Source organism: Ranitomeya imitator, chromosome 5, assembly GCF_032444005.1.
Source record: "Ranitomeya imitator isolate aRanImi1 chromosome 5, aRanImi1.pri, whole genome shotgun sequence".
Classification (NCBI taxonomy): domain Eukaryota; kingdom Metazoa; phylum Chordata; class Amphibia; order Anura; family Dendrobatidae; genus Ranitomeya; species Ranitomeya imitator.
The window spans coordinates 579383088-579407194 of record NC_091286.1 but is presented as its reverse complement, the minus strand read 5'-3'; the positions used below and the strand labels follow the sequence as shown (position 1 = coordinate 579407194).

General features: G+C 44.4%; 1 protein-coding gene across 10 annotated transcripts in view; it reads left to right on the top strand.

Annotated features, from left to right (window-relative positions):
• Positions 1-24107, top strand: part of TRIP12 (thyroid hormone receptor interactor 12) — a 178332-nt gene that overhangs the window by 56553 nt on the left and 97672 nt on the right. For all 10 annotated transcript variants that reach the window (XM_069727855.1, XM_069727851.1, XM_069727854.1 and 7 more), the window contains one exon: positions 6683-7476. In XM_069727855.1, the coding sequence (XP_069583956.1) occupies positions 6683-7476 (794 nt within the window). The remainder of the gene's footprint in view (positions 1-6682; positions 7477-24107) is intronic.

The window sequence follows — 24107 nt, the reverse complement described above, 5'->3', positions numbered from 1 at the left end:
CGTTTTCGCCTGTCAATCAGGCTGGTCAGGTCGGGAGGGCGTGGTGACATCGCTGGTTCTTCCTCAGCTTTACGTTGGTGGCGTAGTGGCGTAGTGGTGAACAAGCAGCGCGCGATCTGCGCTGTCATCCCTTTCGTCGGTGGGGGCGGCCATCTTCCTGGGGCCGCGCGTGCGCAGATCGAGTGCTCTGCTGCACGGGGCTTCAGGAAAATGGCCGCGGGATGCCGCGCGTGCGCATTAGAGATCGCGGTGGCCATTTTCCCAAAGCCGAGTTTGCATCTCGGCTTTGGGAAAATGGCCGCCGCGATCTCTAATGCGCACGCGCGGCATCCCGCGGCCATTTTCCTGAAGCCGCGTGCAGCAGAGCACTCGATCTGCGCACGCGCGGCCCCAGGAAGATGGCCGCCCCCACCGACGAAAGGGATGACAGCGCAGATCGCGCGCTGCTTGTTCACCACTACGCCACCAACGTAAAGCTGAGGAAGAACCAGCGATGTCACCACGCCCTCCCGACCTGACCAGCCTGATTGACAGGCGAAAACGGCGACTTTGGTAAGTTATTTCTCAGCATACATGGGGAATCGGGGTACACTACATACACTATAGGAACACACAGCGCAGGCCCTATTTAACAGTATTTATAGCTCAATCTCAAAAAACGGGGTGACAGGTTCCCTTTAAGCAAAATCTTCTCGTTTCAACCTCGATTTTCTTCCCAATTTTGTTTATGTATGTAAAACTTTCTAATAAAGTTTGTTTGAAAAAGGACTGGAAGTAACGACTTCTTGTCCATCTATCACCTGATCCTGCAGTCAGTCATTGGTCTCAGTGGTCAGCTGAGTAAATGGACAAGACCTCAAAATGCTGAGCTTGTGAGATACCACTGGAGTGACCGCGCAGAATGATTGTAGTAGTGTGTAATGCTACTTTTTATTTACTTTGTAACAGTCACTTCTTTCTTGCAAAGATTGAAATGTAATGGAAAATTCCTTTAATAAATATAGTATACGATTTGCTTTTAAGTCTCTGCTCTACTGGACTTTTGTGTTTACAGGAACCATGATGTATTTTGAGAAATCCCCTGTCCCTCCCTTCTTCAGCCATTACTTATGGGTCTGTTTTAGTTTCCATTTGTTTCCTTAAACCAATAGATGAAAGTCTGACAGGTTAGACCTAATGCAAATGTGGTGCCATAAAGCCATGCCAATATTAAGTCTACCTTCTGTAACTAAAATTTAAAAAAATGTACAGATCAGAAACACTCCTGCGATAGAAAAATTGTCTGATATTGTATAACTTTAATCAGACCTGAGTGTTTCCTCTCCATCCATCTCCATAGTTAAGCATGTAGCAGTAAAGTGACCAAGTTAGATGGCTATAAGTATGGGGAAGGGAGGAGGGTGAAAGATTGACAGATATCCACAAACAAAATGATAGTTTAGATTTAATTCAGTGCAAGAAAATATTTTTGATCTAGGGAATCTACTTGGGGGTTTCATTCTACACATTTGGTCAGTTTTAAACATTTTGGCAAAAAAAACCTACTGGACCTGTGCTCCTGCTTCTGAGCGACTGCAGAGATCACATTTTGACAGTCTCCCCACCAAATGAGCGTGCATGGAGTAGCTCTGCCAGTCTGGTAGGGAAGTATGTTTGTGCTTTACCACCACCCTTGACACAGTCACTTCTTAAAAGGGGCTGTCCACTGCTCTATAAAATCATATTTGCTGTTTATTGGGTACATAAGGTTCAAAGGTATTGCCTAGTGTTGTTTTGTTTTTTTGTTTTTTACCCCCTTTTGGCAATAAAGGGCTATTCAGGGACTTAAGCTGGTGACAATTTCCTCTATTTGCTGCCCCACTTGAAAGCCGGATAATGTAGGAGCAGAGATATCGATTCCAGCAATGTATCACTTACTGCGCTGCTTACTGTCATTTTGATGAAATCCCTGTTTTATCTGCTGCAGATCTAGCAGTTCTCTAAATGCTAAGCTCTGTATAACCCCGCCCACACCACTGATTGGCTGCTTTCTGCCTATGCCCAGTGTTCACAGAAAGCTGGCAATCAGTTGTGGGGTAATTATAGATAAATGGCGTGCACTCTGTTAGACACAAGACAGGTGCAGGCTGAAACTGGAGCTGGTCCAGTCAAAATCAAATAAGTGAAGAAACATCCGCACTCAAGGTATGAATTTTCAAATGCGTAACATAGATGAAATTTATTGAAGTCACCACAGCGCTAATAGTATCAAGGTAACGTTTTGATCCCGTAGCTGGTCTTTTTCAAACCTCACTTTTAGTAGAGAATGGATTAAAGAGGAGCAGCCACAGTGGAGGAGTGCAAAGGCTCCCAAGTAGGGCTATGGGCAATGTATGAGGGTCCAGCAGGGCACGGAGAGGGACAAGGGTCCCGGTAGGAGCTGCGGGTCCTAGGTAGAGAGCGCCTGTGGTGATGTGCCTGTGATGTGTAGTTAGCGCTGGTCCCTGGCGCTGGGTGCTGAAGACCTCTGTCCTCAGTCTCCCCTGCTCTGCCAGCGATCTGCGCAAGCCAAGGAGAATACTGAGTTCTATTCAACTGATAACAGAGCAGGCGAGGATTGATGGGTCTATTACTCCCATCAGCCTACACCCAGAGGCGTAGCTAGAGCTTTTGCCGCCCGGGGCTGTTCCCGAGTTTGGCGCCCCCCCCCCCGGCTCAATACACACAAAGGTTACCAAAACTGGTTTTCCTGTTTTGTAGAACTTAAACTGGGCCTAATGGTGTCACCCCCACATGCCAAACCTGTGACTTAATACCACCACACCATGACCAGACCACATAGTGACCGTATAATACTACATACAAGGGACAAATACCACAATACCATTTCCAGACCACATATTACCACCACATAGTGACTGAATACTACAATACTGATCAGTAATAAAAAAAAAAAAAACAACACAATACTATCACCATAAGTGCCAGTATTCACAGCAGATCTGTACTTAGTATGCAGTGTCTGTGTAGAGGTAATACAGAGATCACTGGTGGTATTATACACAGGAACTCTGTATATAATGTATAGATAATACAGTGATCACTGGTGACATTGTACACAGGACCGCTGTATATAGTATACAGTGTATAGTGTCAGTGTATAGGTAACACTGACTCACCAGTGACGTCTCTAGGTGAAGTCCTTCATCTTTCATCCAGCACAGACCGCCATCATTCCTTCCAGCCAGGACTCGTTTCTGCAGGAAATAACACAGTTATCTCGAGCTCCGCTTGCAGAACACATTACTTAATTTTTCACAACTTCTACATTACACCACATGAAGAAAAAAAGGTGATATAGTGTCACTCTGCACAGTAACAGGACCGCCCCCCCATTTAAAACAGTATACTCAAAAAATAAAATAAATACATCACTGCAGTAATAATATCCCTTAATTAGCCCCTATGGTAATACTATTCCCCACCCTGGCTTGTTTCTCATTCCTGGCTCCAGCCATATGTTCTCGCATCCTGCCCTCATGAGTATCCATTCTACCCCATATGATCTCCCCAACCTGCCCCACCAGCCTCCATCGTATCCGTCCTGCCCCATGATCCAATCCTGCCCCGTGTCTCCAATCATGCCCCGTATCTACATTCTGCCCATGCCTCAAGTCCTGCCCCCAGTGTGTCCAGCATATTACCCCCATGTTGTCCAGCATTGCCCCAGTGTGCACAGCAATCTGCCCCAGTGTGCACAGCAATCTGCCCCAGTGTGCACAGCAATCTGCCCCAGTGTGCACAGCAATCTGCCCCAGTGTGCACAGCAATCTGCCCCAGTGTGCACAGCAATCTGCCCCAGTGTGCACAGCAATCTGCCCCAGTGTGCACAGCAATCTGCCCCAGTGTGCACAGCAATCTGCCCCGGTGTGTCCAGCATTCTGCCCCATGGTCTCCAGTATTGCCCCAGTGTGTCCAGCATTGCCCCCAGACAGTCAGACATAAAGAAAAAAAAAAGTAAAATCCTCACCTCTCCCGTTCCTAGCGCAGGTCCGGTGCAGCCAGTCAGCGTCTCTCCGGCTCTGCAACGCTCAGGACAGAGAGGCTGAGTGGCGCGCACAGTGATGACGTCATCGCGCCCTCTGCCCTGAGACGTCGCAGAGTCAGAGGGCGCTGAAGACGCTGCAGCTGCCGCAGGAACCAGGAGAGGTGAGTATAAAGAGCGGGGGCCCCCCTGGTCTTGGCGGACGGCGCCGCCCGAAGATTTAAAGGGCCCGCGTCTTTTTTTATTTTTTATTTTTTCTTTTCTTTTCTTCCTCCTCCTGCAGCGTCTGCAGCGCCGGCCGCCCCGGGCGGCCCGCGCCCCGCACCCCCCTTCCTACGCCACTGCCTACACCTGCTGCCACTAATAAGTGAGAGGAAATGGCTGATGGCAGTATTCACCAGCTGCCTGCGCTATAAGTACATAAAAAAAACAAAAACAAAAAAAAACTGCGTGCGCTCCTATGCATTTTTGGTAACTAGCCAAGCAAAAACTGTCAGCTGTGGGCTGCAATTCTCAGCTGTCATCGTTGGCAAGGCTGGTTATCAAGAATAAAGGGTTCTTCAGGTGAGGTTATGGAATGAATGCAAAGTGGCATGGCGGGAATGACAAAAATTATTTACCACTGACTTCTGAAGAGGCCACTGCAGTCTGCAGACTCTAAGGCCACTATACGGCTGTGAATTGCAATGGCAAAGATCAGGACCACAGAATCATGATCTCAGGATACCGATGGAGTATGATGGAGCCTCCACACTCTGTTAGCCATTTATATGATGTAGTCCAGTGTTCCCCAACTCTGGTCCTCAAGAGCCACCAACAGGTCAGGTTTTCAGGATTTGCTTAGTATTGCACAGTTGATAATTCCATTACCTGCACAGGCAATAATTCCATCACCTGTGCAATACTAAGGAAATCCTGAAAACCTGACCTGTGGGTGGCTCTTGAGGACTGGAGTTGGGGAACACTGAAATAGTCACTGTTGACAGCAGCATCTAAGGGGTTAAACAGATATGGACGATTCCAACACTGATAGTGGCTAATACAGCAAGTTGTCAGCTGTAGCTGACAGCTGTTGGATTGTCACCTGTATGGGGATGTTGTTCTCTTTATATCTCGGGTCAGACGTTTCGGCAGTCATTAAGGGGTTAAACCGGCATGTGGGTTCCCCCGTTTTTGACAACTAGCCTTGCTAAAGGAGACAGCTGCGTGCTGGTATTCTCAGGCTGGTAAGAGGCCATGGATATTGACCCCCCCAGCCTAAAAATAGCCCCCAATTCTGGCGCTTTGCCCAGCTTTTCACACTTGCCCTTAATGGTGGCAAATAGAGTAATATTTGTGGGGTTGATATTACCTTTGTATTGTTTGGTGACATCAAGCCCACGGATTAATAATGGAGAGGCGTCTATAAGACACCTCTCCATTGCTAATCCTATAGTTATATTGTAAATAAACACACATGAAGTATAAAGTTCTTTTATTTGAAATCAAAATTAAACCCACTTTTCCATTTTTATGTAAAAATGACAAAACGCAGTTACTCCCCTAACGCCCATTCCATTGAATCCAATGTCTCCTGTAATAAAAAGAAAAATTCTAGCCCTCACCTGTCTGACATTCTGTCCCACACTGTAATCCATCTGGGGATATAGTTTTCAACCTGGGCGGTGCCAAGATGTGACCCTCCAGGCTGAGAACCAGTGATGAATGAGGTGCTGCGAGTGCAGCATCAGTGAGCAGCGGTGATCTCATTGAGGTTACCACGGGTCACTGAGGCTGCATTCTCAGCCGTGCTGAACTGCGGTGAACTCAGTGACTTTTTCTCACTGTGCTGAGGTCACTGCAGTTCAGCCTGGCTGGGAACAAAGCCTCAATGACCCGCGGTAACCTAGATGAGGTCATCGCAGCTCACTCATGCTGCAAGTCATGGATTACAGCGTGGGACAGAACATCGGACAGGTGAGGGGATATTGTTTTTTTCTTTTTGTTTTATAACAGGAAACATTGGCTTCAATGATACTGGAAATATCAGGATGTGTGAAACTAGCCTAAAAGTGATTTTTATCAAAACTACAATAAGCAGCTCAGTAAACAACACGTTGCTGGAATCGGGGGGGTCTCGTCTCTACATCATGCTGCACTCAGGTTAGGTGGCAAAAATGTGATCTGGTGAAAGATTGCTTTTAATATCTATTCCCTGGTTACTAATATGCGAAAGAGCTGCAGTACCATTCATGACAACCACTGTTGGCGTGGAAGTCACATGTCTCATTGACCTATTCCATTTGGGCAATTTCAAATATGAGGAATTTCCTTCATTTGTAAATAACATGATCCCTGAAAATTGTCTAAAGACCTTTTTAATTAGCACTAAAATCCTTTATGGTTTTGTTGCACACCAAAATAATTCCTGGTTGTTTATGGACGGCTTTATAGCTGCTTATTTACATTTAGTAAAAAAATTGTATTTGTTATTCTTTATATAGGTGTAATGGATTTTGTTTTAATTAATGTATGTTGTATTTTCTTCCATTTATCCTTTTGTAGTTTATAATTTTGTTATCTGACCCTTATTTTGTCATTTTTCTTTTTATTTAAAAAACTTAAGATACAGATTTTGTTCCGCACCCTATTTTAATTTTTCTTTTCTCTCCCTCTCAGGGGCTGTACCTCATCTTCTGTTTTAATACCACAAGCTGAAGATCCAGAACGAAGTAACTCCTCAGAGATTCAGAGGCCCAAGAAAGAAACCTCCCGTGGGGTAAAGCGTAGCGCCAGCCCTGATTATAGCCGGACCAACTCCCCTAGCTCTGCTAAGAAACCCAAAGCACTTCAGCACGTCGATCCCACTGCTGGGACGCGGCGACCAAATAATAAACCTAAGAAGAGACAGGTTGACCAGGAGCATTCAGCTCCACCCACATCATTGCCGTCAACAAGCAAAGCATACGGCAGGAAGGGTGGAGCCCCCGGTACCTCCCCGCTGCACAAACGGAAAAGGACAGATTCCTCTAGTGTAAAGAGCAGCAGTTCAGCCGTAGTAGCGACTGGTGCAGAAGACAGACCTCCAAAACCCACCAAGCTGGCTTCAAAATCAGCCACCTCAGCCAAAGCTGGGTGTAGCACCATTACTGATTCCTCATCTTCTGCTTCTACTTCCTCCTCCTCTTCCTCTGCTGTCGCCTCGGTCTCTTCTGCTGCACCCCCAGGAGCTCGCGTGAAACAAGGGAAGGATCAGAACAAGGCTAGACGATCTCGCTCTGCCTCAAGTCCAAGCCCTCGAAGGAGCAGCCGGGAAAAGGAACAGGCCAAAGCCAGCAGCTCTTCAAAGTTTGATTGGGCAGCTCGATTCAGCCCAAAAGTCAGCCTTCCTAAAACAAAACTTTCCCTTCCTGGATCTTCTAAGGCTGAGACCTCAAAACCTGGACCCTCAGGATTACAGGCAAAACTAGCAAGTAAGTTATGCATTTTATTAATATCTTGCCTCCACAAGCTGTGACATTATTTAAGGGGAATCTGTCACCAAGGTTTGTGAGCCAATCTGAGAGCCGCACAATGTAAGCGCAGAGGCCTTGAATCCTGTAACCTGTCAGTTACTGGGCTGCTGCTTATAGTTTTGATAAAATCACTGCTTTATCAGGAGAGGACTAGTAAAAATGATTTCATGTGGTCCTCTGTATTCCTGAGCTGTATAACCCCGCCCCACCACTGATTGGCAGCTTTCTGCCTATGCACAGTGTACACAAAGCTGCCAATCTGGTGTGGGTGGAGTTAAACAGAGCTCAGCATTCGATGAACTGCTAGATCTGCAGCAGAGAAAAACACGATCTTATCAAATCTGCTGCAAGTGGCTCCGTAAGTGACACCGCTGCAATCAAGGTTTTTGCCCCTCTATTATTCTGCTCTCAGATGGGGTAGCAACAACCTGGTAATATTCCCTTTAACACCATGAACTGTGATGGCGAGTGGTGTGTCTCCTGCTGGTCCTCATTAATTTTGGATCTGATCCCTTTACCTGACTGTCTTGGTGTTAGGGTTACGCTGTTTGGCAATCACTGTTGTTTTGCGTATGGTTTTTAAGCAGCACATCACTAGTAACGCGTCTGTCTCCATGTACACATCTATTCGGCTCAAAGCAGGATTGTAACTGAACTAGACCAAGTGGAAAGTATCTGCATGAACCATAAATTAGTTTTGGCAGATATCATGTTGCAAAGATAAAGAAGTTTTTAATATATTATTGCAGAAGTCTCAGAACAGAAAATTAAATACAAATTACATGATTGGAATTTGCCAATAATATTAATCCGTTAATATCATATTGTGACTCATGTTGTTGAGTCTTGTGTAATTTTTGTGCTTTGCTGGAATCTGATGTTCTAGAGTCATGAACAAGCACCTCTTCATGAATCGGTCGCGGGAAACACCTTTGTTACCATGCTAGAGTAGGATTTGTGGCATTGCAAATCCGCTGATGGTCATGAATTTGTTGAGCGGCAGTGGAACTAGGCGAAACTGAAGTGAAGATGTCAAAAGTCGCAAAACTCTGGCATAAGTCCCAGTTGCGCCTAAATTTTGTGACTTTTTTTTAAAGCTTTTAGACTATAATTGTGCTGTGAAAGCTTAGAAGAATTTGTTCAAAAAGTCCCAGATCATATGGCAATTTTTTACACCGATCAGTCATCTCGTTAACCCCCAGCCTGTTTGCATCTTCCTAACCAGGTCAGGTTTTTACAATTCTGACCAGTGTCATTATGTGGTAATAACTATGGAACGCTTCAACATATTCTAGTGGTACCGAGATGTTTTTCGTGACACATTGTACTTTTAGTGGAAAATTTAGGCAAATATATTTTTTGCGTTTGTGAAAATATCAGAAATTTGGCGAAACCTTTGTAATGTTGAAATGGTTATTTTTTTATGCCCTTAAACCAGAGTGTTATATCACGCAATTGATATAAATAACATTTTCCACATGTCTACTCTACATCAGCATAATTTTTTTTTTAACCCCTTTTACCCCCAAGGGTGGTTTGCACGTTATGGACCGGGCCAATTTTTTGTGAAAAAAAAAAAAGTACTTTTTCATTTTTACAGATCAATTTGTGAAGCACCTGAGGGTTTAAAGTGCTCACTATGCATCTAGATAAGTTCCTTGGGGTGTCTAGTTTCCAAAATGGGGTCACTTGTGGGGGAGCTCCAATTTTTAGGCATACGGGGGCTCTCCAAACGTGACATGGTGTCCGCTAAAGAGTGGAGCCAATTTTTCATTCAAAAAGTCAAATGGCGCTCCTTCCCTTCCAAGCCCTGCCGTGCGCCCAAATAGTGGTTTACCCCTACATATGAGGTATCAGCATACTCAGGACAAATTGGACAACAACTTTCGTGGTTCAGTTTCTCCTTTTACCATTGTGAAATCAAAAAAATTGTTGCTAAAAGATAATTTTTGTGACTAAAAAGTTAATGTTCATTTTTTCCTTCCATGTTGCTTCTGCTGCTGTGAAGCACCTGAAGGGTTAATAAACTTCTTGAATGTGGTTTTGTGCACCTTGAGGGGTGCAGTTTTTAGAATGGTGTCACTTTTGGGTATTTTCAGCCATCTAGACCCCGTAAACTGACTTCAAATGTGAGGTGGTCCCTAAAAAAAAATGGTTTTGTAAATTTCGTTGTAAAAATGAGAAATCGCTGGTCAAATTTTAACCCTTATAACTTCCTAGCAAAAAAAAATGTTGTTTCCAAAATTGTGCTGATGTAAAGTATACATGTGGGAAATGTTATTTATTAACTATTTTGTGTCACATAACACTCTGGTTTAACAGAAGAAAAATTCAAAATGTGAAAATTGCGAAATTTTCAAAATTTTCGCCAAATTTCCGTTTTTATCACAAATAAACGCATAATTTATTGACCTAAATTTAAGACTAACATGAAGCCCAATATGTCACGAAAAAACAATCTCAGAACCGCTAGGGTCCGTTGAAGTGTTCCTGAGTTATTACCTCATAAAGGGACACTGGTCAGAATTGCAAAAAACGGCCAGGTCATTAAGGTCAAAATAGGCTGGGTCATGAAGGGGTTAAAAAGACCTCATAGGCCAGAGAGAGTTCATAATGCCTCACAATAGGGAATCTTCAATGTTTCTGTCTGGATCGCGTATTTGAGAGTTACACAGAAACACCAATGTAAGTGCTCAGTGTAGAGTGCAGGATAAATGTGAGCTGAGCCTTACTGTGATCTTTGGAAGGCTGAATGAACTAATCAAATCAGCAGGTGAAGAATTGGTTGTATTTATTTTTATGCCTTTCTGTTTGCAGTATAAGTGATTGACTACTTTATTCTTTGGGTTGGTGCAATTACAGCAATACCAGATTTATATTGTGTTCGTATGTGCCATCACACACTAAAAGGCGTTTTGTTTTTTACACAATTAAATATTTGTATCTCCATATTTTGAGAGCTATAATTTTTCTATTTCTGCCTACAATCATGTGAGGCCTTTTTTTGCAGGACGAGTTATCGTTTTTATTGGTACCATTTTTGGCCACAATTTTTTTTTTTTTTTTTTTTCTTATCGCTTTCTGTTTTTTATTTTTTATTTTTTTTAAGGCAGAATATAAATCAGCAGTTCAGGAGTTGCGTGATTATGCAGGGACAGATGTTACAGCTCAGTGGATGGGATTTTTAGAAATCCCGCATCCACCGTCGTGTGTGCAACTGCGGATCACCTGCGGTAACTGACATGCGGTGTTGAGTTTACAAGCCACAGCATGTCTATTTCTGTTGCAGACTCGCTAGTATCCGCGACAGCAACTTCAACAGTAGAATGGATTTGGATGTGGTAAATCCGCATGGTTCTGATTAGAACGCTGCGGCCAGAGCACTGCCACCTCCTGTTGGTAGTAATGCAGCCTGTCTTTTATTAGTCTGATTGCTGTGAATGATGTATTGCAATGCATTATACCAGCAGTCAGTGCTGCACTGACAGAAGCCTCTTACACCATGCACCTGGCATGCTCTAGCAGGCTTGCCAAAGCTGACTGACCCGGAGGTCGACGTGATGACCTTGAGTTGCCATGGCAACGATCGGGCCCTTGCAATGATCGAGCTCCCTCCCTCTTCCAGCCTTCGAAATGATGCGATGGACTAAATGCCCCCATGCTGTGCCGGCAGTGACCGCAGGAGCTCGGCTATAACTTACACCGAGCTCCTGGAGGCGATTGTGCGGTCGCAGCTCCTGTGCCCACATGATCACCATGATGTAAATGTTATTTTGCAGGAACCTCTTTTTGACCATGATGTAAACTTGTGTCAAATGTCGTGAAGGGGTTCAGAATGACATTCAAACAAAGTTAATTTTTTCGCTGCATCTTGGCAGGGTCAAACATTGAAGTGCACTTTCCACCTGCTTGTTTTCTATCTATTTTTTATCTCCTTTTCCAGCATATTCCATCTATTTCTGCCCTTCTGTGGCTCTATGATGTCTGAGCTGTCAGTGGAGGTGAAGATGGTGTGAACAGGAAGGTGTAGTTGTCTAGTCATGCCATAATGCACCGAGCGCCTGTACTTGGACGGAACAGTCACTTTAACACATGCAGCATTATACTAGAACATAACTTTTTTTTCTTTTTCCTAAAAAAGACTGGGTTTTCACATGAAACTTAAAAGGGTTGTGCCATAAGCAAAAGTATTTTAATCAACAAATTTTGGAATAAAAATAAACTCCACAGTTGGATGTGAAAAATGTCCCTGTGCTGAGATAATCTTATAAATGTGCCCCTACTGTGTACTGTGTAATGGCCGTGTCTGACTGTGCAGGGACATGGTCTGATCATTCCACAGCTCCTGGGCAGGGAAGCAAAGAATTATACAGACAGGACAGCAGGGGATCACAGCTGATTCTTTCTGTGAGTTAGGGTACCGTCACACAGTGCCATTTTGATCGCTACGACGGTACGATTCGTGACGTTCCAGCGATATCCATACGATATCGCTGTGTCTGACACGCAGCAGCGATCAGGGACCCTGCTGAGAATCGTACGTCGTAGCAGATCGTTTGGAACATTCTTTCGTTACTGGATCTCCCGCTGTCATCGCTGGATCGGTGTGTTTGACACCGATCCAGCGATGCGTTCGCTTGTAACCAGGGTAAACATTGGGTTACTAAGCGCAGGGCCGCGCTTAGTAACCCGATGTTTATCCTGGTTACCATCGTAAATGGAAAAAAAAAAAAAAAACAGTACATAGTCACATTCCGGTGTCCGTCAGGTCCCTTGCCGTCTGCTTCCCGCACTCACTGACTGCCGGCCGTAAAGTGAAAGCAGAGCACAGCGCGCTGTGCTTTCACTTTACGGCCGGCAGTCAGTCAGTGCGGGAAGCAGACGGCAAGGGACAGACACCGGAATGTAAGTATGTAGTGTTTTTTTTTTTTTTTTTTTTTTTTTTTTACGCTGGTAACCAGGGTAAACATCGGGTTACTAAGCGCGGCCCTGCGCTTAGTAACCCGATGTTTACCCTGGTTACCCGGGGACCTCGGCATCGTTGGTCGCTGGAGAGCTGTCTGTGTGACAGCTCTCTAGCGACCACACAACGACTTACCAACGATCATGGCCAGGTCGTATCGCTGGTCGTGATCGTTGGTAAATCGTATAGTGTAACGGTACCCTAAGGCTACTTTCACACTAGCGTTTTTTTTCAATGCGTCGTTTAGGGGAATAAACGCATCCTGCAAAGTTGATGCGTTTTTGCCCCATAGACTAACATTGGCGACGCATTGACACGTCACAACTGTCGTGCGACGGTTGCGCCGTGTTGTGGCGGTCCGACGGGAGCAAAAAACGTTACATGTAACGTTTTTTGCTGCAGATGGACCGCTTTTTCAGACCGCGCATGTGCGGCCGGAACTCCGTCCCCACCACCCCGCACCTCACAATGGGGCAGCGGATGCGCTGGAAAAATGCATCTGCTGACTCCGTTGTGCGGCGCATTTCACTGTTAGCGTCGGAGCCTCGGCCCGACGCACTGCGATGGGCCGAGTCCGACGCTAGTGTGAAAGTAGCCTTAAACCATTCACTGCCTGGTTTTAAACAATCAGCTGTGATCCCCTGCTGTCCTGTCTGTATTCTCTCTTTTGCGTCCTCCCCTGCCCAGGAGCTGTGGTATGATCAGACCATGTCCCTGTACGGTCAGACAGACATTACACAGTACACAACAGGGGCATGGTGGTATGGGCCCATATGACCACCGACGGGATAGTACGTCATCTCTCATCAGCCACACTCACGGGGGGAATGCAGCCGATCGGGGCCAGGTGTCAGCTGACTATCACAGCTGACATCCAGCACTATGTGCCAGGAGCAGTCATGGACCGCTCCTGGCACATTAATCCCCGGAACACTGCGATCAAACATGATTGCAGCGTAGGGAAGCATCGCGCAGGGAGGGGGCTCTCTGCGTGCTTCCTGGAGACCCTCGGAGCAATGCTATAAAAGTAAATCAAACCCCCCTTCATCACCCCCTTAGTTAAATAAATTTTTTTAATTTTATTATTTTTCTATTTCCATTTTCCCATTAGGGATAGGGTTTGGATTACATTTACGGTTGGGATTAGGGTTAGGGGTGTGTTGGGGTTAGGGGTGTGGTTAGGGTTGGTGTTATTTCTTATTTTTACGGCTCTACATTTTAAACTTCTGTGAAGCACTTGGAGGTTCAAAGTGCTCACCACACATCTAGATAAGTTCCTTAGGGGGTCTACGTTCCAAAATGGTGTCACTTGTGGGGGGTTTCACTGTTTAGGCACATCAGGGCTCTCCAAACGTGACATAGCATCCAATCTCAATTCCAGCCAATTTTGCATTGAAATGACAAAAAATGCTCCTTCCCTTCTGAGCTCTGTCATGCCCTAAACAGTGGTTTTCCCCCACATATGGGGTATCGGCGTACTCAGGACAAATTGTACAACAACTTTTGGGTTCCATTTTCTCCTGTTACCCTTGGGAAAATAAAACAAATTGGAGCTGAAGTAAATTTTTTGTGAAGAAAAGTTAAATGTTCATTTTTTTTTTGTGAAACACCTGAAGGGTTAATTAACTTCTTGAATATGGTTTTGAGCACCTTTAGGGGTGCAGTTTTTAGTATGGTGTCACACTTGGGTATTTTCTATCATATAGACCCCTCAAAATGACTTCAAATGTGACGCGGTCCCTAAAAAACAAATGGTGTTGTAAAAATGAGAAATCGCAGGTCAACTTTTAACTCTTATAACTCGCTAACAAAACAAAATTTGGTTCCAAAATTGTGCTGATGTAAAGTAGACATGTGGGAAATGTTACTTATTAAGTATTTTGTGTGACATATCTCTGTGATTTAAGGGCATAAAAATTCAAAGTTGGAAAATTGCAAAATTTGCCAAATTTTTGCCAAATTTCGTTGGTTTTTTTCACAAATATACGCAGGGTGCTTATCTACAGCATTACAGAATACTGTACAGTCATGGACAAAAATTTTGAGAATGAGACAAATATTAATTTTTCCAAAGTCTACTGCTTCATTTTTTCTAATGGCAATTTGCATATACTCCTGGATGTCAGAGTGATCAGCTTAACAGCAATTACTGTACTTGCAAAGTCAATATTTGCCCAGAAAATGAACTTTAACCCCCAAAACACATTTCAACATCATTGCAGTCCTGCCTTAAAAGGAGCAGCTAACATCGTTTTAGTGATTGATCCATTAACACAGGTGTGGGTGTTGATGAGGACAGGGCTGGCGATCAATCAGTCATGATTAAGTAAGAATGACATCACTGGACACTTTAAAAGGAGGCTGGTGCTTGGTATCATTGTTTCTCTTCAGTTAACCATGGTTATCTCTAAAGAAACACGTGCAGCCATCATTGCACTGCACAAAATGGCCTAACAGGGAAGAGTATCGCAGCTACAAAGATTGCACCTCAGTCAACAATCTATCGCATCATCAAGAACTTCAAGGAGAGAGCTTCCATTGTTGTCGAAAAGGCTCCAGGGCGCCCAAGAAAGACCAGCAAACGCCAGGACCATATCTTAAAACTGTTTCAGCTGCGGGATCGGACTACCAGCAGTGCCGAGCTTGCTCAGGAATGGCAGCAGGCTGGTGTGAGTGTTTGTGCACGCACTGTGAGGCGGAGACTCTTTGAGCAAGGCCTGGTTTCAAGGAGGGAAGCAAAGAAACCACTTCTCTCCAGAAAAAAACATCAGGGACCGACTGATATTCTGCAAAAGGTACAGGGAATAGACTGCTGAGGACTGGGGCAAAGTCATTTTCTCTGATGAATCCCCTTTTCGATTGTTTGGGACATCTGGAAAACAGCTTATTCGGAGAAGAAGAGGTGAGCGCTACCACCAGTTTTGTCTCATGCCAACTGTAAGGGTATGTGCACACGTACAGGTTTTTTCGCGTTTTTTTCGTGCTAAAAACGCATTAAAAACGCATACATTATGCATTCTATCATTTAGAATGCATTCTGCATGTTTTGTGCACATGGATGCGTTTTTTTTCCGCGAAAAAAACGCATCGCGGTAAATGAGCATGTTCATTATTTTTGCGGATTTTCTGCGTTTTTCCCGCAATTCTATGCATTTGGGGAAAAACGCACAAAAAACGCGTCAAAACGCGTCAAAAATTTCTGTAAAAACGCATGCGAATTTCTGGCAGAAATGTCCGGTTTTTGTCAGGAAAATTTCTGCAAGAAATCCTGACGTGTACACATACCCTAAAGCATCCTGAAACCATTCATGTGTGGGGTTGCTTCTCAGCCAAGGGAATCGGCTCACTCAGTCTTGCCTAAAAAGACAGCCATGAATAAAGAATGGTACCAGAATGTCCTCCAAGAGCAACTTCTCCCAACCGTCCACGAGCAGTTTGGCGCCCAACAATGCCTTTTCCAGCATGATGGAGCACCTTGCCATAAAGCAAAAGTGATAACTAAATGGCTCATGGAACAAAACATAGAGATTTTGGGTCCATGGCCTGGAAACTCCCCAGATCTTAATCCCATTGAGAACTTGTGGTCAATCATCAATAGATAGGTGAACAAACAAAAACCAACAAATTCTGGCAAAATGCAAGCATTGATTATGCAAGAATGGACTGCTATCAGTCAGGATTTGGTCCAGAAGTTGATTGAGAGCATGCCAGGGAGAATTGCAGAGGTCTTGAAGAAGAAGGGTCAACACTGCAAATATTGACTTGCTGCATTAACTCATTCTGTCAATATAACCTATTGGTACTCATAATATGATTGCAATTATATTTCTGTATGTGATATAAACATCAGACAAACACTAATAAAAACCAGAGGGCAGCAGATCATGTGAAAATATAATTTTGGTGTCATTCTCAAAAATTTTGGCCATTACCGTAGATAAGCAAACCCCTAATGGCGGCGGCCGCAACTTATATGCGAAAAATGAGGTGACAGATTCCCTTTAAGATACAGCTCTGAACATTTAGCAGTGGTGGTCTCTTAATTTTTGTCAGTTTGTTTGAGGCTGTGTGCACACGTAGAATGGTCCACTGCGGTTTTTCCTGCGGATTTATTGCGTTTTCTATTGCGGATTCCGCTGCGCATTTACATCTGCACTTTTCTATTGGAGCAGATGTAAAAACGCTGCGGATTCTGCACAAAGAATTGACATGCTGCGGAAAATAAAACGCTGCATTTCCGCACGTCTTTTTGCGCAGCATGGACACAGCGTTTTTTGTTTCCCATAGGTTTACATTGTACTGTAAACTCATGGGAAACTGCTGCGGATCCTCAGCAAAATCTGCATCGTGTGCACATAGCCTAATTTTTCTCTTTATACGTATATTTTTGAGGAAAATATAAATTGTTCTTTTATTCTATATACATCTGATGTCTCCGAATTTCCAAGCAATACATTTTGGGTTTTTTTTTTTTTTTTTTTTATTGACAAAGAAAAAGTCAAAATAAAAAAACAACCCAGTGCTTTCAGACCTCAAATAATGCAAATAAAACAAGTTCATAATCATTTAGAAACAACAATACTAATGTTTTTACTCAGGAAGAGTTCAGAAATCAATATTTTGTGGAATAACCATGATTTTTTTATCACAGCTTTCATGTGTCTTGGCATGCTGTCCACCAGTCTTTCACACTGCTCCTGGCGCAAAAATAATAATAAATAATAATCTTTATTTTTTTATAGCGCTAACATATTCCGCAGCGCTTTACAGTTTGCACACATTATCATCGCTCACAATCTAAATTCCCTATCAGTATGTCTTTGGAATGTGGGAGGAAACCGGAGTGCCCGGAGGAAACCCACACAAACACAGAGAACATACAAACTCTTTGCAGTTGTTGTCCTGGGTGGGATTAGAACCACCGTGCTGCCTGTAAGCAGTTCTTCTTTGTTTGATGGCTTGTGACTATCCATCATCCTCTTGATTACTTTCCAGAGGTTTTCAGGTCTGGAGATTGGGCTTCCCATGACAGGGTTTTGATGTGGTGGTCTCTTAAATTTTTGCCAGAGCTGCATTTGTGTAGCACTTCATTTTCTTTTTTAACCCCTTCCTGACCACGTGATTATCAGGGTTGTTGTTTTTTGTTTTGTTTTTTTAAACATTCCCATCAAAATTGTTAGCCCTTTTTTTAATATATTGCAGTCCTCCTATTATATAGCACTGTGTACTTACAATTCCTAGTTTTGCCCTACTACCCAGCTAATTCTTCTCGTTACCATTAGGTCTATGACTTCATTTGATTATAAACGGATTAGCTGACTTTTTCTAATCTCTATGTAGAAATAGGAAGTCTCTTACTTGTGTAAGTCAAAAGTCACTGCAAAAGTTCCTGGCAGGAGGAGGAGGGAGCAGTTGGGTCAGGAGTTGAAGGGGGGAATAAATGCAGGGACATGAGACTTCCTGTTTCTGCATAGAGCAGAGAATAATTAGCCTGGTGGAAAGTGGTATATAACACTAGATGGTGGCCCGATTCTAAAGCATCGGGTATTCTAGGCATTCTATGTATGTATGTCGCGCTGTGAGTGGGGGTTAAATTCCACGTCAATATCGCTGATTGGTCGCACCCCGCTGGCCGATCAGCGAAGCGTAGTTCAAATCTGGCGCCAATTCGCAGCCGGAGTGCTCCTGTTGCTGACTAGACGCGGCCGGCCGGGCACGACTAATGACCGAAGCGGTGTTTAAGTACCGCGCCAATATCTCCGATTGGTCGCGGCCAGCCGTGCGCAACCAATCACTGAAGCAGTGTTTAACCCATTAATCCCATATGACGTACTATCCCGTCAAGATGACCTGGGACTTAATTCCCAGTGACGGGATAGTACGTCATAATAATAATTGTAAAAATATTTTTTTATAAAATTAAAACATCAATATTTATTCTATCATTAACCCCTTTCTGACATTAGACGTACTATCCCGTCGAGGTGGGCCCGTATGACCGACGGGATAGTACATCATACGCGATCGGCCGCGCTCACGGGGGTGATCACGCCGGGGTGTCAGCTACCGCAGCTGACATCCGGCACTATGTGCCAGGAGCGGTCACGGACAGCTCCCGACACATTAACCCCCGGCACACCGCGATCAAACATGATCGCGGTGTGCCGGCGGTATAGGGAAGCATTGCGCAGGGAGGGGGCTCCCTGCCGGCTTCCCTGAGATGATCGGTACAAGGTGGAGTGCTCGCCTTGTACTGAGCGTCTCCTCCCTGCAGGCCCCGGATCCAAAATGGCCACAGGGCTACTTCCGGGTCCTGAGCAGGCGCTGGTAACCAAGCAGCAGGCCACGCCAGATCGATGATCTGACACCGTGCTCTGCAAAGTGTCAGATCAGCGATCTGTCACTACACAGTGATGTCCCCCCTGGGACAAAGTAAAAAAAAAGTTACAAATTTTTTTTAGATGTGTAAAAAGAAGAAAAAAAAAAACTAAATAAAGAAAAAAAATATATTATTCCCATAAATACATTTCTTTATCTAAATAAAAAAACAAACAGTAAAAGTACATACATTTAGTATCGCTGCGTCCGTAACGACCCAACCTATAAAACTGTCCCACTAGTTAACCCCTTCAGTAAACACCGTAAGAAAAAAAACTAGGCAAAAAAACGCTTTATTCTCATACCGCCTAACAAAAAGTGGAATAACATGCGATCAAAAAGACAGATCTAAATAACCATGGTACCGCTGAAAACTTCATCTTGTCCCGCAAAAAACAAGCCGCCATACAGCGTCATCAGCAAAAAAATAAAAAAGTTATAGGCCTGAGAATAAAGCGATGCCAAAATAATAATTTTTTCTATAAAAGTTTTTATCGTATGAAAGCGCCAAAACATAAAAAAAGATATAAATGAAGTATCGCTGTAATTGTACTGATCCGAATAATAATAATAATAATCTTCTTTATTTTTATATAGCGCTAACATATTCCGCAGCGCTTTACACACATTATCATCACTGTCCCCGATTGGGCTCACAATCTAGAATTCCTATCAGTATGTCTTTGGAATGTGGGAGGAAACCGGAGTGCCCGGAGGAAACCCACGCAAACACAGAGAGAACATACAAACTCTTTGCAGATGTTGTCCTGGGTGGGATTAGAACCCAGGACCCCAGCGCTGCAAGGCTGTAGTGCTAACCACTGCGCCACCGTGCCACTTCTTTATCAATTTTACCAAACGCGGAACGATGTAAACGCCTCCCCCAAAAGAAATTTATGAATAAAAAATCTCACTTGCCCGAACATGTTGCCAATAAAAACGTCAACTCGTCTCGCAAAAAAAAAGACCTCACATGACTGTGGACTCAAATATGGAAAAATTACAGCTGTCAAAATGTGGTAACGCAAAAAATATTTGTTGCAATAAAAAGTGTCTTTGTGTGTGACGGCTGACAATCATAAAAATCAGCTAATAAACCCGCTATAAAAGTAACTCAAACCCCCCTTCATCACCCCCTTAGTTAAGGAAAAATTAGAAAAGTATTTATTTCCACATTTCCCGTTAGGGCTTGGGTTATGGCTAGGGTTGGGGCTAGGGTTAAGGCTACAATTAGGGTTGGGGCTAAAGTTAAGGTACCGTCACACTTAGCGACGCTGCAGCGATACCGACAACGATCCGGATCGCTGCAGTGTCGCTGTTTGGTCGCTGGAGAGCTGTCACACAGACCGCTCTCCAGCGACCAACGATGCCGGTAACCAGGGTAAACATCGGGTAACTAAGCGCAGGGTCGCGCTTAGTAACCCGATGTTTACCCTGGTTACCATCCTAAAAGTAAAAAAAACAAACACTACATACTTACCTACAGCCGTCTGTCCTCCAGCGCTGTGCTCTGCACTCCTCCTGTACTGTCTGTGTGAGCACAGCGGCCGGAAAGCAGAGCGGAGACGTCACCGCTCTGCTTTCCGGTTGACCAACGCTCACAGCCAGTGCAGGAGGAGAGCAGAGCACAGCGCTGGAGGACAGACGGCTGTAGGTAAGTATGTAGTGTTTGTTTTTTTTACTTTTAGGATGGTAACCAGGGTAAACATCGGGTTACTAAGCGCGGCCCTGCGCTTAATTACCGATGTTTACCCTGGTTACCAGTGAAGACATCGCTGAATCGGTGTCACACACGCCGATTCAGCGATGTCTGCGGGGAGTCCAGCGACGAAATAAAGTTCTGGACTCTCTTCCCCGACCAGCGACAGCACAGCAGGGGCCTGATCGCTGCTGCCTGTCACACTGGACGATATCGCTAGCGAGGACGCTGCAACATAACGGATCGCTAGCGATATCGTCTAGTGTGACGGTACCTTTTAGGGTTTGGATTTACGGTTGGGAATAGGGTTGGGATTAGGGTTAGGGGTGTGTCAGGGTTAGAGGTGTGGTTAGGGTTACTGTTGGGATTATTGTTAGGGGTGTGTTAGGGTTAGGGTTTCAGTTATAATTGGGGGGTTTCCACTGTTTAGCCACATCAGGGGCTCTCCAAACGTGACATGGCGTCCGATCTCAATTCCAGCCAATTCTGCGTTGAAAAAGTAAAACCGTGCTCCTTCCCTTCCGAGCTCTCCCGTGCGCACAAACAGGGGTTTACCCCAACATATGGGGTATCGGCGTACTCAGGACAAATTGGACAACAATATTTAGGGTCCAATTTCTCCTGTTACCCTTGGAAAAATACAAAACTGGGGGCTAAAAAATAATTTTTGTGGAAAAAAAAAATATTTTTTATTTGCACGGCTCTGCGTTATAAACTGTAGTTAAACACTTGGGGGCTCAAAGCGCTCACAACACATCTAGATGAGTTCCTTAGGGGGTCTACTTTCCAAAATGGTGTCACTTGTGGGGGGTTTCTACTGTTTAGGTACATTTGGGGCTCTGCAAAAGCAATGTGACGCCTGCAGACCATTCCATCTAAAGGTACCTTCACACTGAGCAACTTTTGAACGATAACGATAGCGATCCGTGACATTGCAGCGTCCTGGATAGCGATCTCGTTGTGTTTGACACGCAGCAGCGATCAGGATCCTGCTGTGACATCGCTGGTCGGAGCTAGAAGGCCAGAACTTTATTTTGTCACTGGATCACCCGCTGTCATCGCTGGATCGGCGTGTGTGACGCCGATCCAGCGATGTGTTCACTTGTAACCAGGGTAAACATCGGGTTACTTAGAGCAGGGCCATGCTTAGTAACCCGATGTTTACCCTGGTTACCATTGTAAATGTTTAAAAAAAAAAAAAAACAGTACATACTCACATTCCGGTGTCTGTCACGTCCCCCGCCGTCAGCTTCCCGCACTGACTGTGTCGGCGCCGGCCGTAAAGCAGAGCACAGCGGTGACGTCATGACGTCACCGCTGTGCTCTGCTTTACGGCCGGCCGGCGCCGACAGTCAGTGCAGGAAGGTGATGGCGGGGGACGTGACAGACTCCGGAATGTAAGTGTGTACTTTTTTTTTTTTTTTTTACATTTACCCTGGTTACCTGGGGACTTCGGCATCGTTGGTCGCTGGAGAGCTGTCTGTGTGACGGCTCTCCAGCGACCACACAACGACTTACCAACGATCACGGCCAGGTCGTATCGCTGGTCGTGATCGTTGGTAAATCGTTTAGTGTAACGGTACCTTTAGTCTGCATTCCAAATGATGCTCCTTCCCTTCCGAGCCCTTCCATGCGCCCAAACGGTGGTTCCCCCCCACATATGAGGTATCGGCGTACTCAGGACAAATTGGACAACATCTTTTGGGGTTCAATTTCTCCTGTTACCCTCGGGAAAATACAAAACTGGGGGCTAAAAAATCATTTGTTTTATTTTTACGGCTCTACATTATAAACTTCTGTGAAGCACTTGGAGGTTCAAAGTGCTCACCACACATCTAGATAAGTTCCTTAGGGGGTCTACTTTCCAAAATGGTGTCACTTGTGGGGGGTTTCAATGTTTAGGCACATCAGTATCTCTCCAAACGCAACATGGCGTCCCATCTCAATTCCAGTCAATTTTGCATTGAAAAGTCAAACGGCGCTCCTTCCCTTCCGAGCTCTGCCATGGGCCCTAACAGTGGTTTACCCCCACATGTGGGGTATCGGCGTACTCAGAACAAATGGCACAACAACTTTTGGGGTACCATTTCTTCTCTCACCCTTGGGAAAATAAAACAAATTGGAGCTGAAGTAAATTTTTTGTGAAAAAAGTTAAATGTTCATTTTTATTTAAACATTCCAAAAATTCCTGTAAAACACCTGAAGGGTTAATAAACTTCTTGAATGTGGTTTTGAGCACCTTGAGGGGTGCAGTTTTTAGAATGGTGTCACACTTGGGTATTTTCTATCATATAGACCCCTCAAAATGACTTCAAATTTGATGTGGTCCCTAAAAAATATTGGTGTTGTAAAAATGAGAAATTGCTGGTCAACTTTTAACCCTTATAATTCCCTAAAAAAAAAAAAAAAAAAATTTTGGGGTTAGAAAATTGTGCTGATGTAAAGTAGACATGTGAGAAATGTTACTTATTAATTATTTTACATGACATATCTCTGTGATTGAAGGGCATCAAAATTCAAAGTTGGAAAATTGCAAAATTTTCACAATTTTTGCCAAATTTCCATTTTTTTTCACAAATAAACGCAAGTTATATCGAAGAAATGTTACCACTATCATGAAGTACAATATGTCACAAGAAAACAATGTCAGAATCGCCAAGATCCGTTGGAGCGTTCCAGAGTTATAACCTCATAAAGGGACAGTGGTCAGAATTGTAAAAATTGGCCCGGTCATTAACGTGCAAACCACCCTTGGAGCTTAAGGGGTTAAATCCCATGCCAATATTGCTGGCCGGGCGCGACCAATCAGCGAAACGTTGTTTAAATCCCGCGTCAATTTGCGGCTGGACTGCGTCTGTCGCTGATTGGTCGCAAGATGTCGGGGCGCTGGATGTTGGGGGTTCGGGGTGCAGGATATATCACAGCCCACGTAGTATATAGCACAGCCCACGTAGTATATAGCACAGCTCACGTAGTATATAGCACAGCCCATGTAGTATACAGCAGTAGGGGCACCATATCTCTGTTAAATAAAAAAAGAATTAAAATAAGAAAAGTTATATACTCACCCTCCTGCATCCACCGAAGTTGTCCCAATGCGCGCCGCTACCGCCAGCTTCGGTTCCCAGTGATGTATTGCGAAATTACCCAGATGACTTAGCGGTCTCCACTGATGTGGAGATATCACATATGTTTTGTTTTTTTTTTTTTTCCCCCCAGCGTTTTATTTGTTTAATAATGGGGGGTGGGTGGGCATTTAGAATTTCTATATCAAACTGAAGAGGATGGTGCTTGGCAGGAAAAAAAAAATGACGCAGAGGCTCTTATAATTGCACAGCTCTGCCGAGGCTCTTATAATCGCACAGCTCTGCCGAGGCTCTTATAATCGCACAGCTCTGCACAGCCACGCTGAAACTTCTCATTACGAACATTTATTGGAGCACTAGTCCTCTCTTACTGCTGTCAGCATTGCTACAGAGCTGTGCCTTATTATAACTAACAGTACAGCAGAGTTCAACCTGGTCTCATTACAAACACAACAAGCAAATT